Source organism: Notechis scutatus, chromosome 14, assembly GCF_049901735.1.
Source record: "Notechis scutatus isolate UNSWTSFEM ecotype Mainland chromosome 14, rNotScu1.2, whole genome shotgun sequence".
Classification (NCBI taxonomy): domain Eukaryota; kingdom Metazoa; phylum Chordata; class Lepidosauria; order Squamata; family Elapidae; genus Notechis; species Notechis scutatus.
The window spans coordinates 1,275,544-1,300,020 of record NC_142022.1 but is presented as its reverse complement, the minus strand read 5'-3'; the positions used below and the strand labels follow the sequence as shown (position 1 = coordinate 1,300,020).

The window sequence follows — 24,477 nt, the reverse complement described above, 5'->3', positions numbered from 1 at the left end:
CTCTATTTAAAAGCCTCCAACGATGGAGCACCCACAACCTCCAAAGGGAAGCCGTCTCACTGGTAAATTGTTCTCACTCTTAGGAAATTTCTCCTTAGTTTTAGATTGCTTCTGTCCTTGATCCGTTTCCATCTATTGCTTCTTGTCCTGCCTTCAGGTACTCTGGACAATAGGTTGACCCCCCTCTACTATGTGGTGGCCCCTCAAATACTGGAACACTGCTATCATGTCACCCCTAGTGCTCATCTTCGATAGACAATACATTCCCAGTTCCTGCGACCGTTCATCAGAACAAATTCAGGACAAAAGCAGAACAAATTTTAGGGGCCCCAAGAAAGCTTCTTGGTTGTGTTTGCCTGACTTCAGCCAGATACACGTCCTTGGGATTGCTGGAATTCAGCTCTCATTCTGGCTGGGAATGATGGGAGTTATCTAATCCCTCTGCAGGCAGAGTTTTTAGGGGAGATTGAAAGGTATGGATATCGGAGGTCTGGAACTGAACTGACAATATGATAATGGAATCAGAACAGGGCAGAAAATGGTTCTTATTTGGATTCAAACTTTGGTGGGGCGAAAGGTGAACCATTTGGAAAGGGAGTGGCAAAGTGTAATGCACTGGGCAGAGTTTGGGGCAGTGGGTCCTCTGCGATGAGTAAATAGTTGTAGGTTTACAGCCCACATAGCTTACATGTGAAATCTGTTGGTTTGCTTTCTCTTCTCCTAACCATTGTAATTACAGGTAGTCCTTGTTTAGTGACTGTTCAAAGTTACAATGGCCCTGAAAAAAGTGACTTGTGACTGTTTTTCATGCTTATGACCCTTGCAGCATCTCCGTGGTCATGTGATCAAAGTTTGGACACTTGGCATCTGGCTCTTATTTGTGACGGTCGCAGTGTCCCAGAAGGTCCCCTTTTGTGACCTTCTGACAAGCAAAGTCAACAAGGAAGCCAGATTCACTTAACAACCGTGTTGCAAGCTTAACAACTCTTAACAACTGTGGCAAGAAATATCGTAAAATGGCATGCTTAACCACAGACGTTTTGGACTTATTTATGGTTGTAAATAAAACAGCCTTGTAATACCAGCATGATATTTACTATAGGATATTCTAAGATATTTGGACATTTATTATAGAATATAATATAGATACACCGCTGCTGAATATGGAGTTTCTATTGTCCAAAGGAACATGACGACAGTTTTCTGTTTTCCTCTTCCCTCCTCCTCTATCTTTCCTTGCACGTTGTGTCTTTTTGAAGGCACATCTGGAGGCAGGAGTTCTTGCACTGCTCAGATCTGGGGGTCTTTTGGGTTAAAAATTAGTTTTAAAAATGAATTCTTTTAATGAGTAACGACTAAATGGAGTCTTGGGTGTTGAATAGCTGTCCTTCAAAGGTGGTCATATCCTGGGACACCCTTTGCTAACAGGGTTTCCTCCAGAGATCTTGGCCTGCAGCACCCATGTCTGGGAACATTGGGAGTTGTAGTCCAACACAGCTAAAGGCTCCTGTTTGGGACTCTTTGGGAGGTGTGGTTTTTCCAAATGACCTCCCCGCCTGTTAATGGCCTTCCCTGCCCAACAGAGACGGTTGCATCAGTCGAGAAGAGATGGTGTCCTACTTCATGAAGTCCAGCTTGGAGCTGAATGGGAAGATGGGTTTCATCCACAACTTCAATGAAACCACCTTTCTGCGCCCAGTTGCTTGCCGTCACTGCAAGGGCCTGGTGAGCTGATTTCCTACACTTGTGGTCGCAACAGTGCCTGGGAACCAGCTAGATTCGGAGCAAGGAAGCCCATCAGGCTTTCTCTGGCTACTGTTAAAATATGTGGACTTCGACTCCCAGAATTCAGCCAGCCTGCTTTTTGGGAGCTGTAAACCACGCATGTTCAAGCATGCTGGCTGATAAACTCTATACATCTTGAAGCATGCTGGCTGGGGAATTCTGGGAATTAAAGTTCACACATATTCAAGCAAGCTCGCTGGGGAATTCTGGGAGTTGAAGTCCATCCTTGTTAAAGTGGCCACGTCTGAAAAACATTAACTAGCTGATCTTTGGGGTTCCTTTCAACTCCATGATTCTGTGATGGCCACCAAGAAAATTATATAGACGTGTCCATTAGCTACTGTGAGTTAGCTCATCTCATGATAGTTTTTTACCTTTATCGTTAACCTCCTTGATTTAATTCTTCAACCTATAAGATTAAGAATTATGTATAAAATTGTTCAGCTGCCTCTTCCCAGGACAGCGGACTCTGTTTACAATCAACCAATGAATCCAAGCTTATTTACAGTTTAAATCAATAACAAGAAAAAGACCAACAATATCATAAATATAATAAAATATTTTTTTGACTTGCAAGAAAATCCTGAAGCAATTATTTAGCTCACTAAATCCCAAATCCTCTGGGATTTCAAATAAAATTTTTATCAAGGCCCAATGCAGAGAAACTTGGCAAAGAAAGACCAAAATCCTCATTCATTCAAAGTTTTTTAGGACGGAGAACTTACCTAGCAAAGTGAAGTGGACCAAGGATCTTCCCCAATAGATTTGCTTCACTCAAAATTATGGATGGCAGAGTTTTAATCAGTCACCAAGGGAAATGTAATTTAACTTCAGTAGTATTAAAGCATAAGAACAGTGTTCTCCACCTTGGCAACTTTAAGATATTTGGACTTCAACTCTGGGGAATTCTGGGAGTTGAAGTGCACACATCTTAAAGTTGCCACAGTTGAGAAACTCTTCATTAAGAGAATGAATAAGGGACTTTGACACAGTATGCCAATATTTAGGAAGACTGATTTTTCTGCATTTGAAACCAAGCTCTTGCACCATAAAAAATTAAAATCAAAAGTCCACAATTTATTGCATCCACAATTTATCTCTCTCTTTCTCTTTCTAGATCATTGGCCTCTACAAGCAAGGACTAAAATGTCGAGGTAATTTGAAGACATTTTCACTAGTCTCCCTATCATTTTAGTAGCAACTCTCTGGATGATGTCTTTCAACTGTACGAATTTCAAGTTTCAGGATTCCTAGCTAGCTAACATGGCCTTTGCTAAGAATTGTGGGAGTTTGAAATCTGTTCATTTTTATGTATTAAATTTATACGCCAAGTGTCTTGCTGTTGAAGCGACTCTGCAATTTTGCACTATACAGGTAGTCCTAGACTTATACCGGTTTGTTTAGTGACCGTTCAAAGCTACAACGGCATGGGAAAAAGTGACTTATGGCTGTTTTTCACACCTAAGACTGTCGCAACATCCCCATAATCACGTGATCAAAATTAAAACGCAGTGTCCTGGAATCATGTGATTACCTTTTGTGACTTTCTGACAAGTAAAATCAATGGAGAAGCCAGATTCATTTAACAACCACGTTACTAACTTAACTGCAGTGATTCACTTAACAACTGTGGCAAGAAAGGTCATAAAATGGGGCCAATATTTAACAAGTAACAACTATCTCATTTAACAGCAAAAATTTCAGACTCAGTTGTGGTTGTAAATTGAGGACTACTTGTATATGCATGGGTCTCAGTTCCCAGCATTCCCCAGGCACCAGGCCCATTGCCAAGAATTCTGGGAGTTGAGGTCTATCTATCTGAAGTTCTCCAGGGTTGGGCTGGGCTGTAGGTTTGATGTTGGTTCTCTTCAACTCTTTTCTCTCCTTCCTCCCAGCCTGTGGGGTGAATTGCCACAAACAGTGCCGGGATCTGCTTTCGGTTGAGTGCCGCAAACGCACCAAGAGTGTCAGCCTCGATGGATCAGTATCCCTACCAGCCCGGTCCTTTAGTTTCTCGCTGCCTCGTCCTGGCCGGACTTCCCTGCGACATACAGGTATGATTCGTCAATAGATGAGAATATTTGTAGCTCAGGGTTGAAATGTGGGGTCCTTGGTGCTCCTTGAACTGGTGGTTTTCTTGCAGATGTTTCATTACCCAACATCATCAGTGCTAGAATGAGCAAAAGAACTCTTCCTTGTAGCACTGCTGATGTTGCCTAGTTGGATAATGAAATGTCCGCAAGAAAGCAACCAAACTCAGAGAGCATCAAGGACCCTACAGGTATGATTAGGTTGACTTAAAGAAATTCAAATGGATGCAGATCCCTCAAGGTCACCCTTTGAATCCTGACAGCAGCTACGCCCAGCCCTATTTTAAAGCAACAAGATTCCATGCCAAATTAAAGGCAAATTAACTCTCTTTGATAAGTTCCCACTCTATTTGCACAATGTCCTAAGCTTAATCATCCTTCCTTCCTGAGTTAGTCTGTTGTTTAAGCCCGTGTTCTGGATTCACACAACATGTTTAACATCAAAACAAAACAAACCAGCCTGCAAAACAATAAAACCATTGGTTAGGCACCAAGCTTTGCTCAGAGTGAAAATAACACCCCTCCGTCTTCCTTTTCACCCAGTTCTGCAACTTATGCAGGATTCTCAATCTTTGTCTGAGACCGAGAGTTGTATGACCCAGCAGCCAGGAGGGAGAGACAGCATCAGAAGCAAAAATTGGGAGTTTTCCACGCATGGCATGTATTGTTTGTCATACTTGAGCCGAGCAGATAAAATTCCACCCAGAGCGAAGAGGCCAGTGACCTTAATAAGGAACGAACAAATTGAATTGGGGCGTTAGAGAGAAAATCGCTCTTTCCTCCTTGCAAAATCGCTCTCTCTTCCCGGGCTGAATAAAATTGCTGCCCGCCTCTAATTTACAGCCTCTCTGGATTATTTTATATTTTCTGCCACTGATGACCATCTCCTTTGCAATTTTGGACTTGCCTGCTTGTTTTTGGCACGCAGCGCTGCCTTTTCCTGTTTCTATCCTGCGGCAGACCCCTTTTTATTTTTTAACACTTGTCCTTTGAATAAAGGGAGACCACAAGCGGTTTTCAACATCGCTGCGTAGTCGTGGCCTCACCCTGTGAGTCAAATTGACTTCCTTCCATGATAAAATACCACCACGTTTCCTGACAGCTGTTTCCTTCAGACCAGTTTCTCAACCTCAGGAACTTTAAGAGGTATGTATGGATGTCAACTCCCAGAATTCCCCAGCCAGCTGAGGAATTCTGGGAGTTGAAGTCCATACCTCTTAAAGTTCCTGAGATTGATTAACACTGCTGTAGACAAAGTGATGTGTTCACTGCGTAGAAATTGCCGCTGGGGAAAAAAAATGATCCTTCAATTTGTAACAACACCTTGCATTTCTTGCTGTGGCCACAAAATACAGGTAGTCCTCAACTTACAACAGTTAATTTAGTGACCGTTCATTACAAGTGCACTGAAAAAAGTGACTTATGACCATTTTTCACATGGCCATTACAATATCCCAATGGTCATGTGATCAAACTCGGACACCTGGCTACAGACTCACATTTATGACAGTGTCCCCAGGTCATGTGATCTCCTTTTGTGACCTTCTGACAAGCAAATTCAATGGGGAAGCCAGATTCACTTAACAACCATGTTCCTAAGCCAACAACTACAGTGATTCATTTAACAATGGTGGCAAGAAAGGTAGTAAAATGGGGCACTTAAAAAATGTCTCGCTTAGCAACAGAAATTTTGGGCTCCATTGTGGTCGTAAGTTGAAGATTACCTGTATCGCAGTTTCATGCAACAAGTAGTTAATGCGATAGTGAATTAAGCTATTTGCTCATTTTTGGAGTTCACACAACCAGGTCAGCTGAGGATTTAGAAGTCTGCGTTCAAGCTTGGCTAATTTGAACCCAGTGATGCTTGTATGCCCACCCATTGTGTGTATGAGTTTTAGAAAGTTGTGCAAACTCATCTAAGCCTGGTTAATGTGTGTTTCTTTGTATTGAGCAAACATAGACAAATTGGTTAGTTTCAGGATCCAGATAATGGTAATTGCATCAAGTCAAATCAAACTATTTATTTTGGCCGCTGAGCAATACATTACAAACAGCTTAACAATTTGATTAGAACAAAAGAGTCAGAGAGCAGAATAAAAGAACATATTCATTTACGCAAATACTATAACTCTTAAAGAATAAAAGAACATTTTTTTAGTACCATTGTGATTACCCTGTAATTTCCATTTCCATTTTTCTGGCTGCAAATTGGTGGTTGGATAAAAGCTACAAACCCAGAAAAAAGACTTTAATCTAAAATGTCTCTGTTTGTGAAGCTAAAGTTGCTTATGTCCATTGTGATTGTTATTGCTTGACAAATGGGCAACCGTAAAAATCAAATCAACACATAACCAAACAGGGTGGGCTCCCACAAGGCACCAAGCCATTGTGTCACTAACCTAGATAAAACTAACCATGATTAGTTGTGCCAGGTAAAGGAAACAGGACTTCCAGGTGACTAGCAATATTGTTTGATGCTTGAATTGTAGTAAAACACCGCCCTCTGCTGTTCAAAGAAAGGTGGGACAGAGAAAGTCCCCAGCTCTCCTTTGTCCTGTATTTCTCTACACAAGTGTTTCTCAACCTTGGAACTTTCAGCTGTGTGGACTTCAACTCCCAGAATTCCCAGCAAGCATACACATAGTCCTTGACTTACAACAGTTCCTTTAGTGACCATTCAAAATTACAACAGTGCTGGGAAAAGTGACATCATCATTTTTCACACTTATGACTGTTGCAGCATCTCCATGGACACGAGATCAAAATTCAGACACTCAGCAACTGACTCATATTTATGACACTTGCAGTGTCCCGGGGTCACATGATCCCCTTTTGCGACCTTCTGACGAACAAAGTCAATGGGGAAGCCAGATTCACTTAACAACCAGGCTAACTTATCAACTGCAGTGATTCACTTAACTGTGGCAAGAAAGGTTGTAAAATGAAGCAAAACTCACTTAACAACTGTCTCACTTAGTAACACAGTTGAGTGCAGTTGTGGTCAGAAGTTGAGGACTACCTGGGCTTCAAGTCATAGAATTTCCCAGCCAGCATGCTTTAAGTTGCATGGACTTTACATCCCATGCCTTCTGGAGAATTCTGGGAGTTGTAGTCCACCCCTCTTACCAAGGTTGAGAAACCCTGCCTTCCATCTTCTCATTCGGTCCAGTGAAGTTACTTCTCTTTGCATGTAAGAGAAGACAATTGGGGGAAGTTCTCATAGGTGGATTGTGGTGCCAATCACCATCCCAGGCTATGATCACCTCCTCTACAGATCAAGCCAGAATGTTCTCTCAATACAGCCAAGCAACTAAAAGTTAGCTGGCATGGTAGGGCAACCTGGTTAGAGTTAACCTTGGTTTATTGTTCTACAGCAGGGGTCTTCCAACTTGACAGCTTTAAGACTTGTGGACTTCAACTCCAGATTTCCTCCTCCAGTCATGTTAGCTCAGGAATTCTGGGAGTTGAAGTCCACAAGTCTTAAAACTTGCCAAGTTGGAAGACTCTTGTTCTACAGCTTGGACAGTGTCTGGCTTCATTTGAGGCCAACAAGTGAGTTATAACTAGAAATCAAGTTAAATGTGCCATGTGAATGCTGGGTTGGAGGGGGAGGGAGAGGGAAGGGAAGAAAAGTCTATTTCTGTTTGCATTTGACTTACTTACCCCGGTTCTGATTTTATTTCAGAAATCCAGGAGGAAGACGTACAGGCTGGGGAAGATGGGGTTTTTGATGAGAAGCTATGAGACCAGATCAGCTCAGCAGACGGCCTGGAATCCAAGCATGAGGTTAGGGTTGCAAACAGTTCCTGGGTTCTCCCCTCTCCTGCCTGAGATATTTTCTCAAGTTACAGGTCACAACTGAGCCCAACATTTCCGTTGCTAAGCGAGACAGTTGTTAAACGAGCTTTGTTCCGTTTCACTAACTTCCTTGCCACAGTTGCTAAGTGAATCACTACAGTTGTTAAGTTAGTAATGTGGTTGTTTGGTGAATCCAGCTTCCCCATGGACTTTGCTTTTCAGAAGGTTGCAAAAGGGGATCACGTATAACCCTCGGACACTGCGACTATCATAAATATGAGTCAGTTGCCAAGCGTCTGAGTTTTGATCACGTGGGGATGCTCATAAGTCGCTTTTTTCAGTCCCCCTTGTAACTTTGAATGGTCATTAAATGAATGGCTATAAATTGAGGACTATCTGTATTTTGTTGGCCTGGCTCAAGCCCCTTCTCTGACCATTGCAGCTTTTCTTCCTGTCCTTCAAGGCCATTCTCCATACCCGCTACGTCCTATTATAATTATTACTGCTACTACAGGTGATCCTCAACTTACGACCATGACTGAGCCTGGAATGTTTGTCACTAAGCAATGTGGTGACTTTACGGCCATTTGCTGCAATTGTCGAGCGTATCGCCAGGTTGTTAAGTGAAGTATGTGGTCGCTAAGCAACCCTCATGGTCACAGGATCAAATTTTGGGCGATTGGCAATGGGCATGGATTTACAATGTCTTGTAGGGTCCTGGGATCGCCATTTGCAAAATTCCCAGGCAGGTTCCAAAGCAAGTCAATGGGGAAGCCGGATTCATTTCACAACGGTGGCAAAAAGGCCGTAAAATTTGGCGCGACTTACTTTAAAGACTGCATCCCTTAGCAACAGACATCGCGGTCCCAACTGTGGTCGTAAATCGAAGACCACCTGTAATTGGAGATCCTGTATCTCATACTTTCAACTTAACTTCTTGTGGTTTGTCTTCACAGAAACACCTCGTCCTTCTCGGTGACCACAGCCGGTCTGCCAGTGCTCTCCCCTCCCCCAAATTCAGTGGGGTGTGTCCCTTGGAGGATGGGGCCTCTCCATTTTGAAAGCACTTTGGCAAGGGAAATCAGGAGAAGTTTCTGCCCCACCCCAGGGCCTTTTAGAAATGTGTGTATATTTGTACCAAGAACTGGATTCAAAGATGTAATAATCATTAGAATAAATTTGACACCTGCTCCATACCTCCGTTCCTTCTTAAATTGGGTTTTTTTCTGTTTTCTGTTCCCCCATTTTAGTAGGTTTTTGACAAAAGGAAGTTTTCACTCCTGAAAATAAAATAAAAATGTGTTAGGCGTCATAGCTTCATGCAGTAGGAAAGGACAACAAAGATAATCTATTCCAGCTCCCTCTCAGTGCAGAAACCACTACAAGTAACATACTGTATTTTGCAAAAGAAGGGTTGAGTTAGGGAAGATATTGCCCCCATCTACTCATGAGGCTGGAGGTCTCTGGCCCTTGATTGCTGAAAAATAAGTCTGATAATTCTATTTTTGTTCCACACTGTTTTAAAAATGTCTGTTTTTGTTTTCGAGGTCAGAGAGTTGCATTATGCTAACCCAGACGAATCTTTACCAGTGATTTTGCCAGCACAGTGTCAGAATTTAACCTCCCATTCCCCATCCTGTAATGAATATGAAAAATTAATTTAGGAATTACCTGACTCCTGCTATAAACTCAGCCAGTCACTAGCTGAGTTCAATCTCCAGAGCACACAAACTCTGTAACTGGGTCAAGGAATTTGGGAATCGCAGGCTCCCTACATTAGTTAGTTAGTTCTTGGAGCAAGATGACACAGGTTAACACTAGCATTTCTCAACCTTAGCTATTTTTAAGATCGATGGACCAACTCCTAGAATTCCGCAGCCAGCATTGCCAGGGGAATTGCCTTTCTGGGAGTTGAAGTCCACACATCTGGAATTGCCTCACTCAAAACACCCTCCTTGATTTAGAACAATATTTCTCAACCTTGGCAACTTTAAGAGGGTGGACTTCAACTCCCAGGACTGCTGGCTGGCTGGGGAATTCTGGGACTTGAAGCCCACCCCTTTTAAAGTTGGTAAGTTTGAGAAACACTGCTCTAGTACGTCACTCAAATCCCAAAGTCACCTTCATGTAAGACCTTCAAACTTGTTCCTGGACTAACGTGTGTATTCTTGAACTGCCCATAGAGCAACTGCCACAAAGCTGTTTTTTACATGTTCATGCTGTGCCTGAGGGAAAAAAAACACCCAGGTTAACTCCAACCAAGCTTAAGTTGTTAATGTAATCATAAGGGTCTTATCCTCATTGGGCCCATTGTCCCTCAGCCAAGTTGCAGAAGGTACAAAGGAAGCAATACAGGTAGTTCTTGACTTATGACCACAATTGAACCCAAAATTTACGTTGCTAAACAAGGCAGTGTTAACTGAGTTTTGCCTGTGTTTACAACCTTCCTTGCCATCGTTAAGTGAATCACCGCAGATGTTAAGTTAGTAACACAGGAAGTGAATTTGGCTTCCCCATTCAATTTGCTTGTCTGAAGGTTACAAAAAGTGATCATGTGACCCCAGACATGGCAACTGTCATAAATATGAATCAGTTGCCAAGGGTCTGGATTTTGATCACGTGATCATGAGAATGCTGCAACGGTCATAAGTGTGAAGAATGGTCATTTCACTTTTTTCAGTGCCGTTGTAACTTTGAATGATCACTAAACAAATGTTTCTAAGTTGACGACTTCCTGTAGATTCTCTCCTTATCCCGTAATTTTGCTCAGGTTTAGCCGAGGCTGAAACAGGAGGCTGGAATAGAAAATTAAGCCAGCATTGATTTTCCATCTGCAAATTGACAGATAGGCTCCCTAATCGCTATTCCTCATGTCAATACTGGTGTCACATTGTCCTCTGCTCCTGGCAACACTGTTCAGACCAAATTTCTCCCTTTTGCTCTCTCTTCAGTCTTGCCACAGCCAAGAGAAAGCAGAAAGTTCTCTGTTTATGCTCAGAAGACACACACACACACACACAGGCTCCCTCAATGTTCCTTTGTTGCTTTGAAAAGTGAAGGATGCCCTTTTGACTCTCTCTCTTTTCAAAAAGGTAAAATTGGGTGGGGGGGAGGGAGAAGAAAGGCTATAAGAATCAATGGAAGATGATGGAACTTCCACAGTGAAGAGCAGTCTACCACCAAAAACTGAGGACCTCAGAGTAAAGAATCATGGAGACTTTTGAGTCCAGATGTAGTTCTGCTGAATGTGCAGCTGTTGGGGGGTAGTAATGTTCATAGGTCACACCTGGATTTGTACTACAGGTAGTCCTCAACTTACAATGGTTCATTTAGTGACCATTCAAAGTTACGATGGCACTGAAAAAAGGGACTTATGACCATTTTTCACACTTACAACCACTGTAACATTCCCTACAGTTACATGATCAAAATCCAGAGGCTTGACCACTGGCTCATATTTATGATGGTTGGCAGTGTGTCCTTTTGTGCCCAGCAAAGTCAAGGAGGAAACCAGATTCACTTAACAACCATGTTACTAACTTAACAACTGCAATGATTCACTTAAGAACCATGGCCAGACAGGTCATAAAATGGGGCAAAACTCATTTAACAAATGTCTTATTTAGCAATTTTGGGCTCAATTGTGGTCGTACATCGAGAGTACCTATATATCCAAAATTTGTTTTTTTCCCCATGACTTAGATGCTATATTTCAATTTTAGAGGTTATTTCAATCAGAATAGGTTTTCAGTAATATCCACTGAATTTACTCCCTTTTATAATAACTTGTGCTGTATTGACTGTGTGTCTTGTGATTAATATTCCCCGTAGAGCTTAAAACCAATTTTCAGCCTTTTTAAGATAATTTTATTCAGTTCATCATAATTAACTAAGGTTACACTGGACAGCTCTAATCCTGTGACCTTTCAAAATCCCTTGTCTATTCCCAGGCATTTTATTTTTGATTCTTGTTTCTTCTTTAATAGTTATCTACCTTCTTTAAAAACATTTAATGAAAATATGAAAGAAGGCAAGAAGGCAAATCTCTATTTAAAAATAAAAAGCTCGGGAAAGAGAATTATGAAAAATATTGATGAAGGCTGGATGGCTTGGGTGATAAGAGGAAGGCAGCTGTCAGCAACTGGAGCTCTGCTGTTGCCGTCCTTACAAGTTAAGTGGATGAAGGAAAGATGAAATAAGACATGTTTTTTCTAAGGGTATCATTGATCCTTCGGAGGCAGAAGTCTTTGGGCAAATCCACCTCCCCAAAGATGATCCCTTGTTCCAACCTTCTGGCCCAAGCCTCAGAGGCAACCCAGTGAGATTCACTCTCAATTCTAGGCTGCATTAATAGAGAATCAAGATCATGTGAAGTGTTACTACTGCTTTACAAAGCCTTAGTAAGACCACACTTGGATTATTGCATCCAATTTTGGCCACCACAATATAAAAAAGATGTTGAAACTCTGGAAAGAGTGCAGAGAAGAGCAACAAAGAGGATTAGGGGGCTGGAGGATAAAACATGCAAAGAACGGTTGCTGGAATTGGGTGTGTATAATTTAACGAAAAGAAGGACCAGAGGTGACAAGATAGCAGTGTTCCAGTATTTGAGGGGTTGACACAAAGAAAGAGGGGGTCCATCTATTCTCCAAAGCATCTGAAAGCAGGAAAGATGCAATGAATGGAAACTAACCAAGGAGAGAAGCAACCTAGAACTAAGGGAAAATTTCCTGACAGTTACAACAATTAACCAGTGGAACAACTTGCCTCCAGAAGTTGTGGGTGCCCCATCACTGGAGGCTTTTAAGAAGAAACTGGATAGACACCTGTCTAGAATAGTTAGGTATCCTACTTGAACATGGAGTCGGACTAGAAGACCCTCCAAGGTCCCTTCCAACTCTGTTATTTTATGTTCACTCGAGACCATATTTTTAACCATTTGTTCAGTGGCCATGAAAAATTACAATGGCATTGAATAAAGTGATTTATGCTAAGTTCTCACACTTACGCCATCATAGCATCACTGGTCAGGTGATCAAAATTTGGTTGCTTGGCAACCAGCATTTATCTACGATGGTTGCAGCATACTGGATGATGTGATTACCATTTGCAACCTTAACCAAGCAAAGTCAATGGGGGAAGCTGGATTTGTTTAATGACCGTGTGATTCACTTAACTACTGCAGTTGCCAAGTGCCCAGATTGTGATCACTTCACTTCAGGAATAGGATGAAGGTCATAAGTTTGAATTTAGGTCATAATTGACTATTTCAGAGGTCATTTGAGCCATCATTAAGTGAACGGATATAAGTCAAGGACTACCTGTTGCAAAAACTGGTTTAGTTTGGTGGGTTCCTCTGCTGTCTCCAACCTGATGCCTATGGATTGCGGGACTACAAATCCCAGCATCCCCACCCACAAGCAAAAAAGAAACTGCAAGGTCCAATTTATTTTTGACCAATAGTTTCCTCCTTCCACTAAGAGTTAACATGAATCAGGACAGTAACAATATACAGGTAATCCTCAACTTACAACAATTCATTTAGTGACCATTTGAAGTTACAATAGCACTGAAAAAAGTGACATGACCATTTTTCACACTTGTGACCATTGCAGCATCCTCAAGGTCATGTGATCAAATTTCAGCTAACTCATATTTATGACAGTTGCAGTGTCCTGAGGTCATGTGATCCTCTTTTGTGACCTTCTGACAAGCAAAATCAAAGGGGAAACCAAATTCACTTAATCATGTTAATAACTTGACACCTGCAATGATTCACTTTACAACGGTGGCAAGAAAAGTCCTAAAATGGAACAAAATTCACTTAACAACTGTGTGACTTATAAACAAATATTTTAGGCTCAAATATGGTCGCATGTTGAGGACTACCTGTAATCAATAAAAAGCAATAAATTCCTTACTGGGTGATCCAAGATCACAATAGTCATCAATCATTTTGACAGCCCTCCTGAAATTCATAATTTAACCAATCATGGTTTATTAGGTTATTTTAATTGCCTGGATTGCATAGTTGACTAAACTCAAAATCCAATTAAATGTTGCGGCTGTGCTCAGAAAACAAACAGGCCACAAATTTTCAATTTGTGGTTTAATGTAGTAGTCTGGTTAATGCAGGGATCAGATTTATGTCTAGTTTAGCATGTTATGTGAACTGAGCCACTGAGACATAAACTGGGTTTCTATCACATGATAAACGAGCAATTTGCTAGTTCCATTTTCTGTAACTTGCATGAATATTTCAGCCTAAGGGAGGCTTCGAAACCTTTTTCACTCCCTTGCAGCTTCAAATTTTATGGCACAAATGCAGAATGAAAAAAAAAACCAGGAATCTGAGAGAAAAAGGCCATAGTTATATAGAATAATTTATTTGTGGGCAAATAATTACTCACTGATAACTAATGCATAAAACACAACTCATGCATTTTATAAGTTTGAATAATCTCAGTGTAATTTCAGCTTGGTTGCATTTTTAATAAAAGGGCATAAAACACATATTAAACTATCCACCACCCCTTTGCTTTCTCCCAACAGCCTTTTATTATTTTGAGAACAATAATTGCGACCATTAAAGGCTAAATATTTAAATGCACTTTGAATGCCTTTTTAAAAAAGGGATATGTGTTTTTGTTAAAAAAGGCCCTTTGCATGCCCTGTAATTTCATCCCCTTTAGGTGCCCACTTGCAGCTTGTGTTCCTAGTTATGCCTACTTAAGGGTAAAACAGAATAGCGACACCTGTGACCATATTTGTCATGATGTCCCTAACTTCAGAGAGTTTTGGGGAGCAAAAATGAAAGTTTCAGAGTGAAAATGCAGTGTTTAAGGTAAGACCCCACCGTGCGCAGCTCAGGAGGCTAGAAATATCTCAGCAAAAGGATGCCCAGCATTTTAAGGGGGCATTGGAATGGGACAATTGGTCATCCATCTTGGTTGCAGCAACTAGGTGAATTCGGCAGAGAGCCAGGAAGGTCTGCAGGCTAGGTCAGAAAAGTTAAGATGGGGACCAGGATGGTGGGATCTACTCTTGTGCATTAGGCATAAAAAGCAAGTGGAGTTTTGATCACATGATCACGGTTGACCTTTCTGACCTACAGAGTCATGAAATGAAGTCCTGAGGGCCACCAAAGGAAGCAAATGACAAATTGAGCAACAACAGCAAGGCTGTCTCATGTTGTGAAGACCATGGTAAACTGTTCCTGTACAGATAGACTGCGCATCTTAAAGCATGCTGGTTGGGGAATTCTGGGAGTTGAAGTCCACAAGTCTTAAAGTTAACAAGTTTGGAGACCCCTAACTTTGGAGATCAAAAACAAAGAGAGGTGATTTTTATTCAGTAGCTACTTGAGAATTTTTATATCAAAATATATTTTATTCTTTATACTGTTTTCATATTCCCTTAAAATATTAACAGAATCCACAATGGTCTGAGAATCAGTATCTCCACTAGATAATTGATGGTCAAGCTGAAACTAAGTTAATCAAGTAAAAAAATTGCAAACAGGAGAAAATCCCTTTCTCAAAACCCCAAGTAAGTTACCCAGACCTAATCCACATATCAAAGGATGAGGTCTGCAAATACAGAGTTAATTAAATTATGTCTCCCAGAGGAACTGGGAGAAGAATAAACATGCCTACACACACACACACACACACACACACACACACCTCAAGTGTCACCCTTGAATCAGCACATGACACCCCAGACAAGCTCTGCCTATAAAAATCTGCTGCTGTACCCTATTTCTTGGCAGCCTCTCCTTAAAGGCAAACTGTTTTACTTTTAGGAATAAATATTTCTGCTTTCCTCACAGCTGTCTTGGTCTCATTTTTATTTATTCTTATGCAATCCCAGCTTGAGTGGGAACCCCAAATTATTCTGCTGACATTACAAAGGATAAAGCGAGAACAGCACTCGGCTACAGTGAAATCAATGACCAAATAATATCAATTAAACTTCATGGACCCCTCTTTAATATGACAGTCATCCAAGTTTATGCTTCAACCACTGAAGCAAAGGAAGAGGCAGTCAGTGAGTTTTACGATTAACTTAAATCTGAAATCGACAGAACGTGCAAGCAAGACGTGGTGCTTGTGATTTGAGGCCGAAATGCCAAAGTTGAAAATATGAAGCAGGGAAGTGTAATTGGATCGTATGGATTAAGAAAGTGAAATGAAGCAGGGGGACAACTTCTTTCTGCCACCCCAATAATTTATTCATAGCAGACACTGTCTTCAAACAACTAAAAGGACACCAATATACATAGACGTCGCCAGATGGAGTACTTAGAAATTAAATTGAGTCTATTATTGTTCAAAGGAGGTGGAGAAGTTCAATTATAGGATCAAAGACCTGGCCAGGTGCTAACTCTGGATCAGAGAATAACAGAATTGGAAGGCACCTTGAAGGTCTTCTATTCCAACCCCCTGTTCTGACAGGAAACCGTATACTACCCTGTTTCTCCAACAATACGGCCTCCCCCAATAGGAAGTCCCAGCATGTTTTATAGGCATGAAATGAAATTAAGCCCCTCCCCAAATTAAGGCCTATATTAAAACATGCAAAATGGGGGGAATGGTGGGGGGGCTTGCCATTAGAAAGTACTTTTGTTGCACACCTGGATATGGTGCTGCCTGCGTTGACCCCGATACGAAGTTGCCCCACCAACGCCGAGGTCAACATCCAAGCCGTCGCCACCCGCCCGAAGATGCAAGGGGGAGAATTAAGTCACCCCTGAAAAGACGGCCTAGCCATTTTTTCGGGGCTCAAAAAAAAATAAGACCCGGCCTTATTATATGAGAAACACGGGTATTTGAGACAAAAGTAGGTAGAGGCTAATATTTGGAATAGACTCTCCTGCTCGAGCACTAGACTAGATTGGACTAGATTACTTCCAAGGTCCCTTCCAACTCTGTTATTCTATGAAATTATTCTATGAAATGGTTGTCCAATCTCTTCTTAAAAACTTCCAGTGTTGGAGCATTTCATAACTTCTGGAGGCAAATGGAATGAAGCAAATTGGATGCCTAAAGAAACTGTAGAAATTGCCAAGAAGAGAAGTCAAACTCAAGAAAGACTAGCATCTCAGAAAGGAACAGTTTCAGAGAAGTGTCAGAAGAGCCAAGAAGCAGTACTACACCGACATTGTAAAGGCACGGAGGATGGAAACAGACATGGAAAAACAAAAACAAAAAGTCCTTCAAAAGATCTCTGAACTACATGAAATACATGCCACTTGCCAAGTGCCTGAACTGATCATGTGACTATGTGGATGTTGCAATGGCCGTAAGTGTGAAAAATGATCATACATCACTTGTTTCTGTTGTAATTTTGAACTGTTATTAAACAAAAGGACTACTTTATGGAGGACTAATTTATAGAAAGGCCTTTGATTGGGTCAGTCACATCCAGCTCTGGAGTGTGCTCAAACAATGAGAATCTCTGAGCATAGCTATAGAAATTGAAGGAACGAATGAACAAACAAACAAACGAATGAATGAAGTCTTATTGTCTTCACGAGTAACTTATAAATAGGCAGGAAAACCACAGTCTAGAAAGAACATGGTGAAACAGAGACGCTCCAAGTTGGCAAAGGAGTGTGACAGGGCTGTATTTTCTCTCCTTATTTATTCAACCTTTATGCTGAATAGATATTAAAAGAAGCAGGATGGGAAGGAGATAAGCAGGGTTTTAGGACTGGAGGAAGGGACATCAATAACCTGCAAGATGCTGATAACACTACCCTGATAGCCAAAAATGCAAAGGACTTCCAAGCTCTATTATTAAAAGGAGCTCAGTTTAAAAAAAATAGGACTAAAATTAAATTTAAAGAAGAGCAAACTAAGGGCAAAAGATAGAAATATCAGAATTGGCAGTAAAGATCCCTAAGGGGTGAGTAGCTTTGCCTTTTATGATCAATCCTCAGCAGTGAAGGAACAAGGAGTCAAGGAATACACCACAGATTAGAATTTAGCAGTGGAAAAGATATTCTATGGCAAAATGTGTCTATATAGGTAGTTCTGGACCATTCATTTAATGAGTATTTGAAGTTACAACAGCACTGAAAAAGTGACTTACCACGTGCTTACGACTGTGACAGCCTTCCCCACATTCATGACCTCCCTTCCAACTCTGTTATTCTATTATTCTATGTGATTAAAATTCAGGGGCTTGGCATGTACTGTATTTAGGACAATTGCATTGCCCCAGGTTCATGTGATCACCATTTGTGACTTCCCAGCTGGGTTCTGACAAGCAAAGTCAATAAAGGAAGCTGGATCCGCTTAACGAATGCATGATTCACTTAACAACCACAGTGACTCACTTAACAACCACCACAACAAAAAAGATTATCAATTCAAGTGGGACTAATTTAACAACCACCTTGCTTAGCAATGGAAATTCTCATCCCAACTGTCATTGTAACATACTACTTGTATCTGTAAAGATCAGAACTGTGCAAAGGATGTAGATGGCTGGGGAACTCTGGGATTTGAATCCACCCATCTTAAAGCCTGCTGGCTGGGGAATTCTGGAAGTAGAAGTCCATCCATCTTAAAGCTACAAATTTTGAGAAATACCATCTTAATGGATATTTGTTATGTTGCCCTGCCTGGATTGCTCATTTAGCAACATTGGGTGGTGGGGGTTTAGGAGTAGCCAGTCCAGTTGGGAAGGGGGCACACTCTCAGCCGTTTGCCTGGAATATTAAAGCGGAGGCCCAATTTCTGTATTTTCCTCCTGTAACTTTACTTCAATGAATATTGATGGCTTGCTTATCGCTGTGCCTCGTTCCCCACCTCAAATAATCTTTTTATTTGTTAGAGTCAAGGGATCAAACCAGCTTTATGCAAACAACTCTTGAAGGAAGAGAGAACCAGAGGTCTGTTCGCAACCAGGAGCTGCATAATGTTTGCTTAGTCACTATCCTTGTTAGGTTAAGAAGAAAGAGGGGAGAAAATCAGAACGGTCCACAAGAAAGATCTTACAGGTTGTGTTTGGTTTGATCAAAACACACACACACATCAATAAAGACAGAAAAGATTGGGTTTTTTTTTATAACACTGAAGTTTTCCTGGCTAGCCAGGTTTCCCAGGATATCATTCCTGGGAGAATTTTCTCTCCAGCATTATCTCCCTTTGGGATTGAATGGAAATACAGGTTGGTAGAAGAAACAAAGGAAGAGGGCATCTACATATCACACACACACACACACACACACACACACACACACACAGAGTTGTGCAAATATTTTTCCATCTGATAAACTTGCAAGATTTGTTTCTCTCGCCATGTACATGTATACTTCCAAATCAGACTGTGTTGTTTCTCCATGTCATCTATATATACTGTATAAAAGCGAAATACCACTCATGCATCATCACAAACTGTCCAGAACCATAAAGCCTACAAACTTGAAATCTGGCACATAGGTTCCTCTTGGCTTCTAGGTGCTCACTAAGAAAGGATTTTTCGAAATGGCCATCAGAGCATTAGAATTTTCTGTATTATTATTAATAATATGCTCTGATGCTAAGGTGTTCTACTCCCCCTCCCCACCTGGAAAGAAATCTCTTTCAAATGCCAAACACAAGCAGAGGAGTTTCAGTTTCAGTTTCACAGCACCAAGCAGCTTTAGTACAGAACAGTTGAGCTAAGCCACACCCAGGCTCCTTGCTGTCTCCTTGCTCGCACAGCAAATACTCTTTCAGTTTCCAAAAAGCCCTCAACTCTCTCACACACTGATAGGACGCTAGCCAGATGAATTACCGCTGGATGCTGGTAGGCAGAGGCAGAATTTTCCCCCACCCTTATTTTCCTCCTCAAAAACTAAGCCCAATCACATAGTTTCACAGCGAAGCACAGCTATCCAGCCAGTATAATATATGTAGGTACATGCATAATTTTGAATTTATCTTGTCATGTTTATATAATATATATTGGAGGTGGAGACCCTTTGAGACCTGTATGTGCAACGATATTTCATTTTAGTGTATGCCGATTAGTGTACATTAAAAGTGATAATAAAGTAAATCTTATTCTAAAGCCTAAGTCTTTTCTATTGTTTTGTAGCCTCCCTGGCCGTTTAAAAGGAAGTACTAGTAGTATTTATTCTATTCTAGTATCTATTCGATTTATATTTATTTATTTATAGCCATTTATTCAATGACCGTTTGCAGTTACAATGGCACTAAATAAAGTGACTTATGACCGTTTTTCACACGACAGTGGCGGCATCCCAGCGGTCACATGATCAAAATTTGGATGGTTGGCAACTGGCATGTACTTATGACGGTTGCATTGTCCCAGTGTGTGTGTGTGTGTGTGTGTGTGAGAGAGAGAGAGAGAGATTGCCAGAATCACTTAACAACTATTGTGTATCATTAACGTAAGAACTGTAGTGGTTCACATAATAACCATGTTAAGGAAGGTCCTAAAATGAGGCCAAACTCACCTAACCATTGACTCGCTCAGCTAAGGAATGGTGGCTCAGTTGTGCTTTGTAAGTTGAGGACGGTCAGGGAATTGAGCAGCCGGTGTCCAAATGGAGTCAAAGAGGCTGAAAATGAACTTGTAATTTTACATAAATAAATATATTTACATCAAAGTAAAAATAGTCACGGCAACAGAAACATCCTGAGGTAAATCCACACAGCAGGAACTTCCTGAGGTAAATTACAGAGACAAGGGGGGGAAGGCGGGAAAAAAAAGAACCTCCCCTTTTACACTCACAGCAACCAATCACAGTTCAGATTGCCCGATGGACAGCTCTCCTCCACCAATTAGCTACAACGGTGGGTTCTTACTCATTGTCCAACCCTTCACTGCTCCAGGTGTGAAATTAAATGCAGGTAGGCCTTGACTTAGGACAACAATTGAGCCCAACATTTATGGGCTAAGTGAAAGATTGGTGAAGGGAGTTGTTAAGTTAGTGCAGCTAGTCCTTGACTACAATTTAGAATGGTTATACGTCGAGGACTACTTTTATAGGAGCTAATTTAGGCTAAAACCTCCCAGGGGTTTCCAACCTTGGCAACTTTAAGACTTGTGGACTTCAACTCCCAGAATTCCTCAGCTAGCAAAGCTGGCTGAGGAATTCTGGGAGCTGAAGTCCACAAATCTTAAAGTTGCCAAGGTTGGAGAACCCTGTCCCAGAGGTGCGCCTTTCCACACTTCTCTGGGAAAAGGCACAACTTGAGTCTGGTGAAAGAGCTGGACCAGAGGGCACATGAACATGCACAGAGTGCCAGAGTGCCTTGAGCACAGAGGCTCATTAGGGCTTTTGAAATCTGCAAAGAATCCAGAGATAAATTTGAATCGTTCTTTTAGTGAATATGATGAAATTCCTGGCCAGTTGATCGAGATCATCTCTTCACCCACCAAAATGCATTACAAAATTAGTCCCACTTGCGTCTACAAAAGGGGTCCTGGGTGGTGTATATACAACCCACAGACCACATTTAAATTAGAAAAAAAAAAGTGCTTTCTTTTTGTCCTTCCTTCTGATCTCCTTGCAGGGCCTTTTCTGAGCTTCTGGGCAAAGCAATTCATGACTTTTAAAATGATAAATGATTCTGGCTCTCTCAGGGCTCCAGGTGGTTGGGAACCGATCCATCACTTGACCTTTACCTGCTTGGGTCTCCTCGTTCCTTCGTTGCAAGTCCAGGAAGTTGGCTTATGAAATTTGCAGGACCTCTCCAAGCCATCCACACCTATTGCACCATTCCCTCTGGGGTTGCTCTGCCGCATTCTCTAGCAGGTAAGAAAGGAGAAAGAAGAAACTGGAGAATGTATTGTCTGTGGTGAGAAAAGAAAGAAAGATGTGAAAGCTGTTTCATGTTTACGATGTTCAATAATTTCTGTCCTTGCTAACTGGCCTCGCTTCCTCCTCATCTCTGGTCAGAGTGCAGAGAAGAGCAACAAAGATGAGTAGGGGGCTGGAGGCGAAAACATATTAAGAACGGTTGCAGGAATTGGGTATATCTAGTCTAGTGAAAAGAAGGACTAGAGGAGAGATGATAGCAGTTTCCCAGTATTTGGGGGGCTGCCACAAAGAAGAGGGGGTCAACAGGTGCTTTGCAAGCAACGGATGGAAATTTATCAAGGAGAGAAGCAACCTAGAAATAAGGAGACAGTTCCTGACAGTGAGAATAATTAATCAGTGTTATGAGTAGCCTCTAGAAGTTGTAGGTGCTCCATCACTGGAAGCTTTTAAGAAGAGAACTGGACAGTCACTTGTCAGAATGGTAAGGGGCTTTCTGCTTGAACAGGGGTTGGACTAGAAGACCTCCAAGGTCCCGTCCAACTCCCTACAGTGCCTTTAAAAGCAGTTCTCAACTTACAACCATTTAGTGGCCAAGTTACAATGGCACTGAAAAAAAAAGTGATTTACAGCCAGTTCTCACACAACCATTTCCCCATCCCCATGGTCACATGATCAAAATTTGGTTGCTTGGCAACCAGCATGTATTTATGACCAGTGCAGCATCCTGGGGTCACGTGATCCCCTTTGCTGATCTTTCCTGTTGGCTTCTGACCAGCAAAGTCAATGGGTGAAACAGGATTCGCTTAACGACCATGTGATTCACTTAACAGCTGTGACAAAAAAGGTCATAAAATTGGGCACAACTCGCTTAGCAGCAAAAATTCTGGTCCCAACTGCAGGCCATAAGTCAAGAACAACTACCTGTAGTTCTTTCACTGTTTACTGAATTATCTGCTTGTTGCTGTTCCTCACCTTGCCATTTTAATGTGGGGGCGCTATTTAACTTGCATCTGGCGTGAAAGACGAGCCGCCGCAGCAGCAGCTCTCTTGCCAGAAATCCTCTCCCTGGATTCAAACCATCTGAGAGACATTTGTGGGCAAGAATTGGCATCACTCAAAATTTTGGTTTTGCTCCCTAGAAGTAGAGCGGACTGTGCATCTTCAGCCTGGCGTGATTTAGAAGAAAACTGTGGAAAAAGAATAAGAAGAGAAGGACTAGGGGCGACATGAGAGCAGTGTTCCAATATTTGAGGGGCTGCCACAAAGAAGGGGGGGGGGGTTCGCTTATTTTCCAAAGCACCAGAAGGCAGGACAAGGAACACTAAGATGGAAACTCATCCAGGAGAGAAGCAACCTGGAAAAAAGGGGAGATTTCCTGACAGTGAGAACAATTCATCAGTGGGACAGCTTCCCAAATCTGTCTGGATGTGGGCCGATCCCCCAAAAGGTGTTCAACCAGAAAAGTGGCATCTGTTTTTCTACCATATTCTGAAGATGCTTGAGACTTTTTCCTGAATTTCTCGCCTTGGTGTTTTTAACCTGAGATGATTAAGGACCCAGGATTGGGTTTTTTTAATGTCACATCTGTCTATCAAACTTCGCCGACTGCAAACGTTTTCCATGCTGGAGGAAAGTCCTTTGGGAAATATCTCTTCCTCATTAATTGGAAGTGTGGGAAGCCAGGAACGGTACAGAATATCGGAGAAGAGATTCTTACTTGCACACTCACACGGCTGCTGTGCAGCTGAATAAATGTGAGACCCTCATATTTTTGCTCTGGCAATCTCCCTCCTCCCCACTAGATTCATAATCTTGCAAGATGTTTTAAAAACTGATTCTCAAAAGACATTTTTGGCACAATAGTAGCTTGTTCAGAAAAATCATAGTTAACTATCGGTAATACCTTTGCAGGGTAAAATCTGCCCACCCATCCAACCATCCCTTCATGGCTGACCTGAATCAGAACACCGTCCCCCAGATATTCCGTTCCTTGCCCCCCCACCTTTCTCGTTTTCTTCCAACACCTCCATGCCTAGCAGAGGTGCACTGGGGGGGGGGGTCTCACTGCACCTCTGCTATGCATCACTGATTTACAGGCACTGAGGCTCCTCCTTTTGACCCTCCAAAGTTGTGTTTGATCCTAATTGCTTCTGCCAGTCAAGGACACAAAATGTCATTTGTGATTCCAGTGGATCTTCCCTTCTGGTCTGAGTGGATTGAAGCTCAGGATCCTGGGAGCACTGACTGAGCTTCAATCCATTCAAACTAGAAGTCCAGGCATAGCTGTGCCCCATGGTTATTCTAAAAAGTCGGGAGCGGGGAGAAACTCAGAACCACAGAGTTGGAAGGGACCTTGGAGGTCTTCTAGTCTAACACCCTGCTCAGGCAGAAAACCCTATATTATTTCAGACAAATGGTTGCCTAATCTGTTCTTAAAATCTTCCATTGATGGACCATTTACAACTTCATTCCACTGGTTAATTGTTCTCACTGTCAAGAAATTTCTTAATTCTAGAGTGGATCTCTCCTTGATTAGTTTCCATCCGTTGCTTCTTGTCCTGCCTTCTGATGCTTTGGAGAATAGATTGACCCCCTCTTCTTTGTGGCAGCCCCTCAAATATTGGAATGCTGCTACAAGTGTTAAAGAAATTAATTTGATTCACCTTTGAAGAGCTACTGGTTCAGCTTTTGCCTGTTCCAGTCTTGGCTGGTTTCCTTTTTCCTTTTTAAAAAGTTTTTATTTCTGTATGACAATAGTTGTTTCAGAGGGGAAAGTCTATCTGAGTTAGTGACAATACACTGTAGTGAAATAAAATGATACAACTATTAAAGCACTGTAGGGGAATCTTTTTAGTGACTGATTCTCCCCTGTTCTTCTGGGTTATTTTTCTGAACTTATGACAATTTTTCAAACCTATCACTGTTGTAGCTTCCCCATTGTTATGTGATCAGAATTCATACTTATGACGGATGCAGTGTCCAGGGGTCATGTGATCCCCTTTCGTAAGCTCCTGACAAAGT

The 24,477-nt window shown here is 41.7% G+C and overlaps 1 protein-coding gene across 5 annotated transcripts in view; it reads left to right on the top strand.

Annotated features, from left to right (window-relative positions):
- The window catches only part of RASGRP2 (RAS guanyl releasing protein 2), a 50,146-nt gene extending 41,277 nt beyond the window's left edge, over positions 1–8,869 (top strand). For all 5 annotated transcript variants that reach the window (XM_087943694.1, XM_026686031.2, XM_087943695.1 and 2 more), the window contains 5 exons: positions 1,584–1,725; positions 2,903–2,939; positions 3,681–3,839; positions 7,561–7,661; positions 8,630–8,869. In XM_087943694.1, the coding sequence (XP_087799820.1) occupies positions 1,584–1,725; positions 2,903–2,939; positions 3,681–3,839; positions 7,561–7,619 (397 nt within the window). In that variant the 3' untranslated portion in view covers positions 7,620–7,661; positions 8,630–8,869. The remainder of the gene's footprint in view (positions 1–1,583; positions 1,726–2,902; positions 2,940–3,680; positions 3,840–7,560; positions 7,662–8,629) is intronic.
- The last annotated feature ends 15,608 nt before the right edge of the window (positions 8,870–24,477 follow it).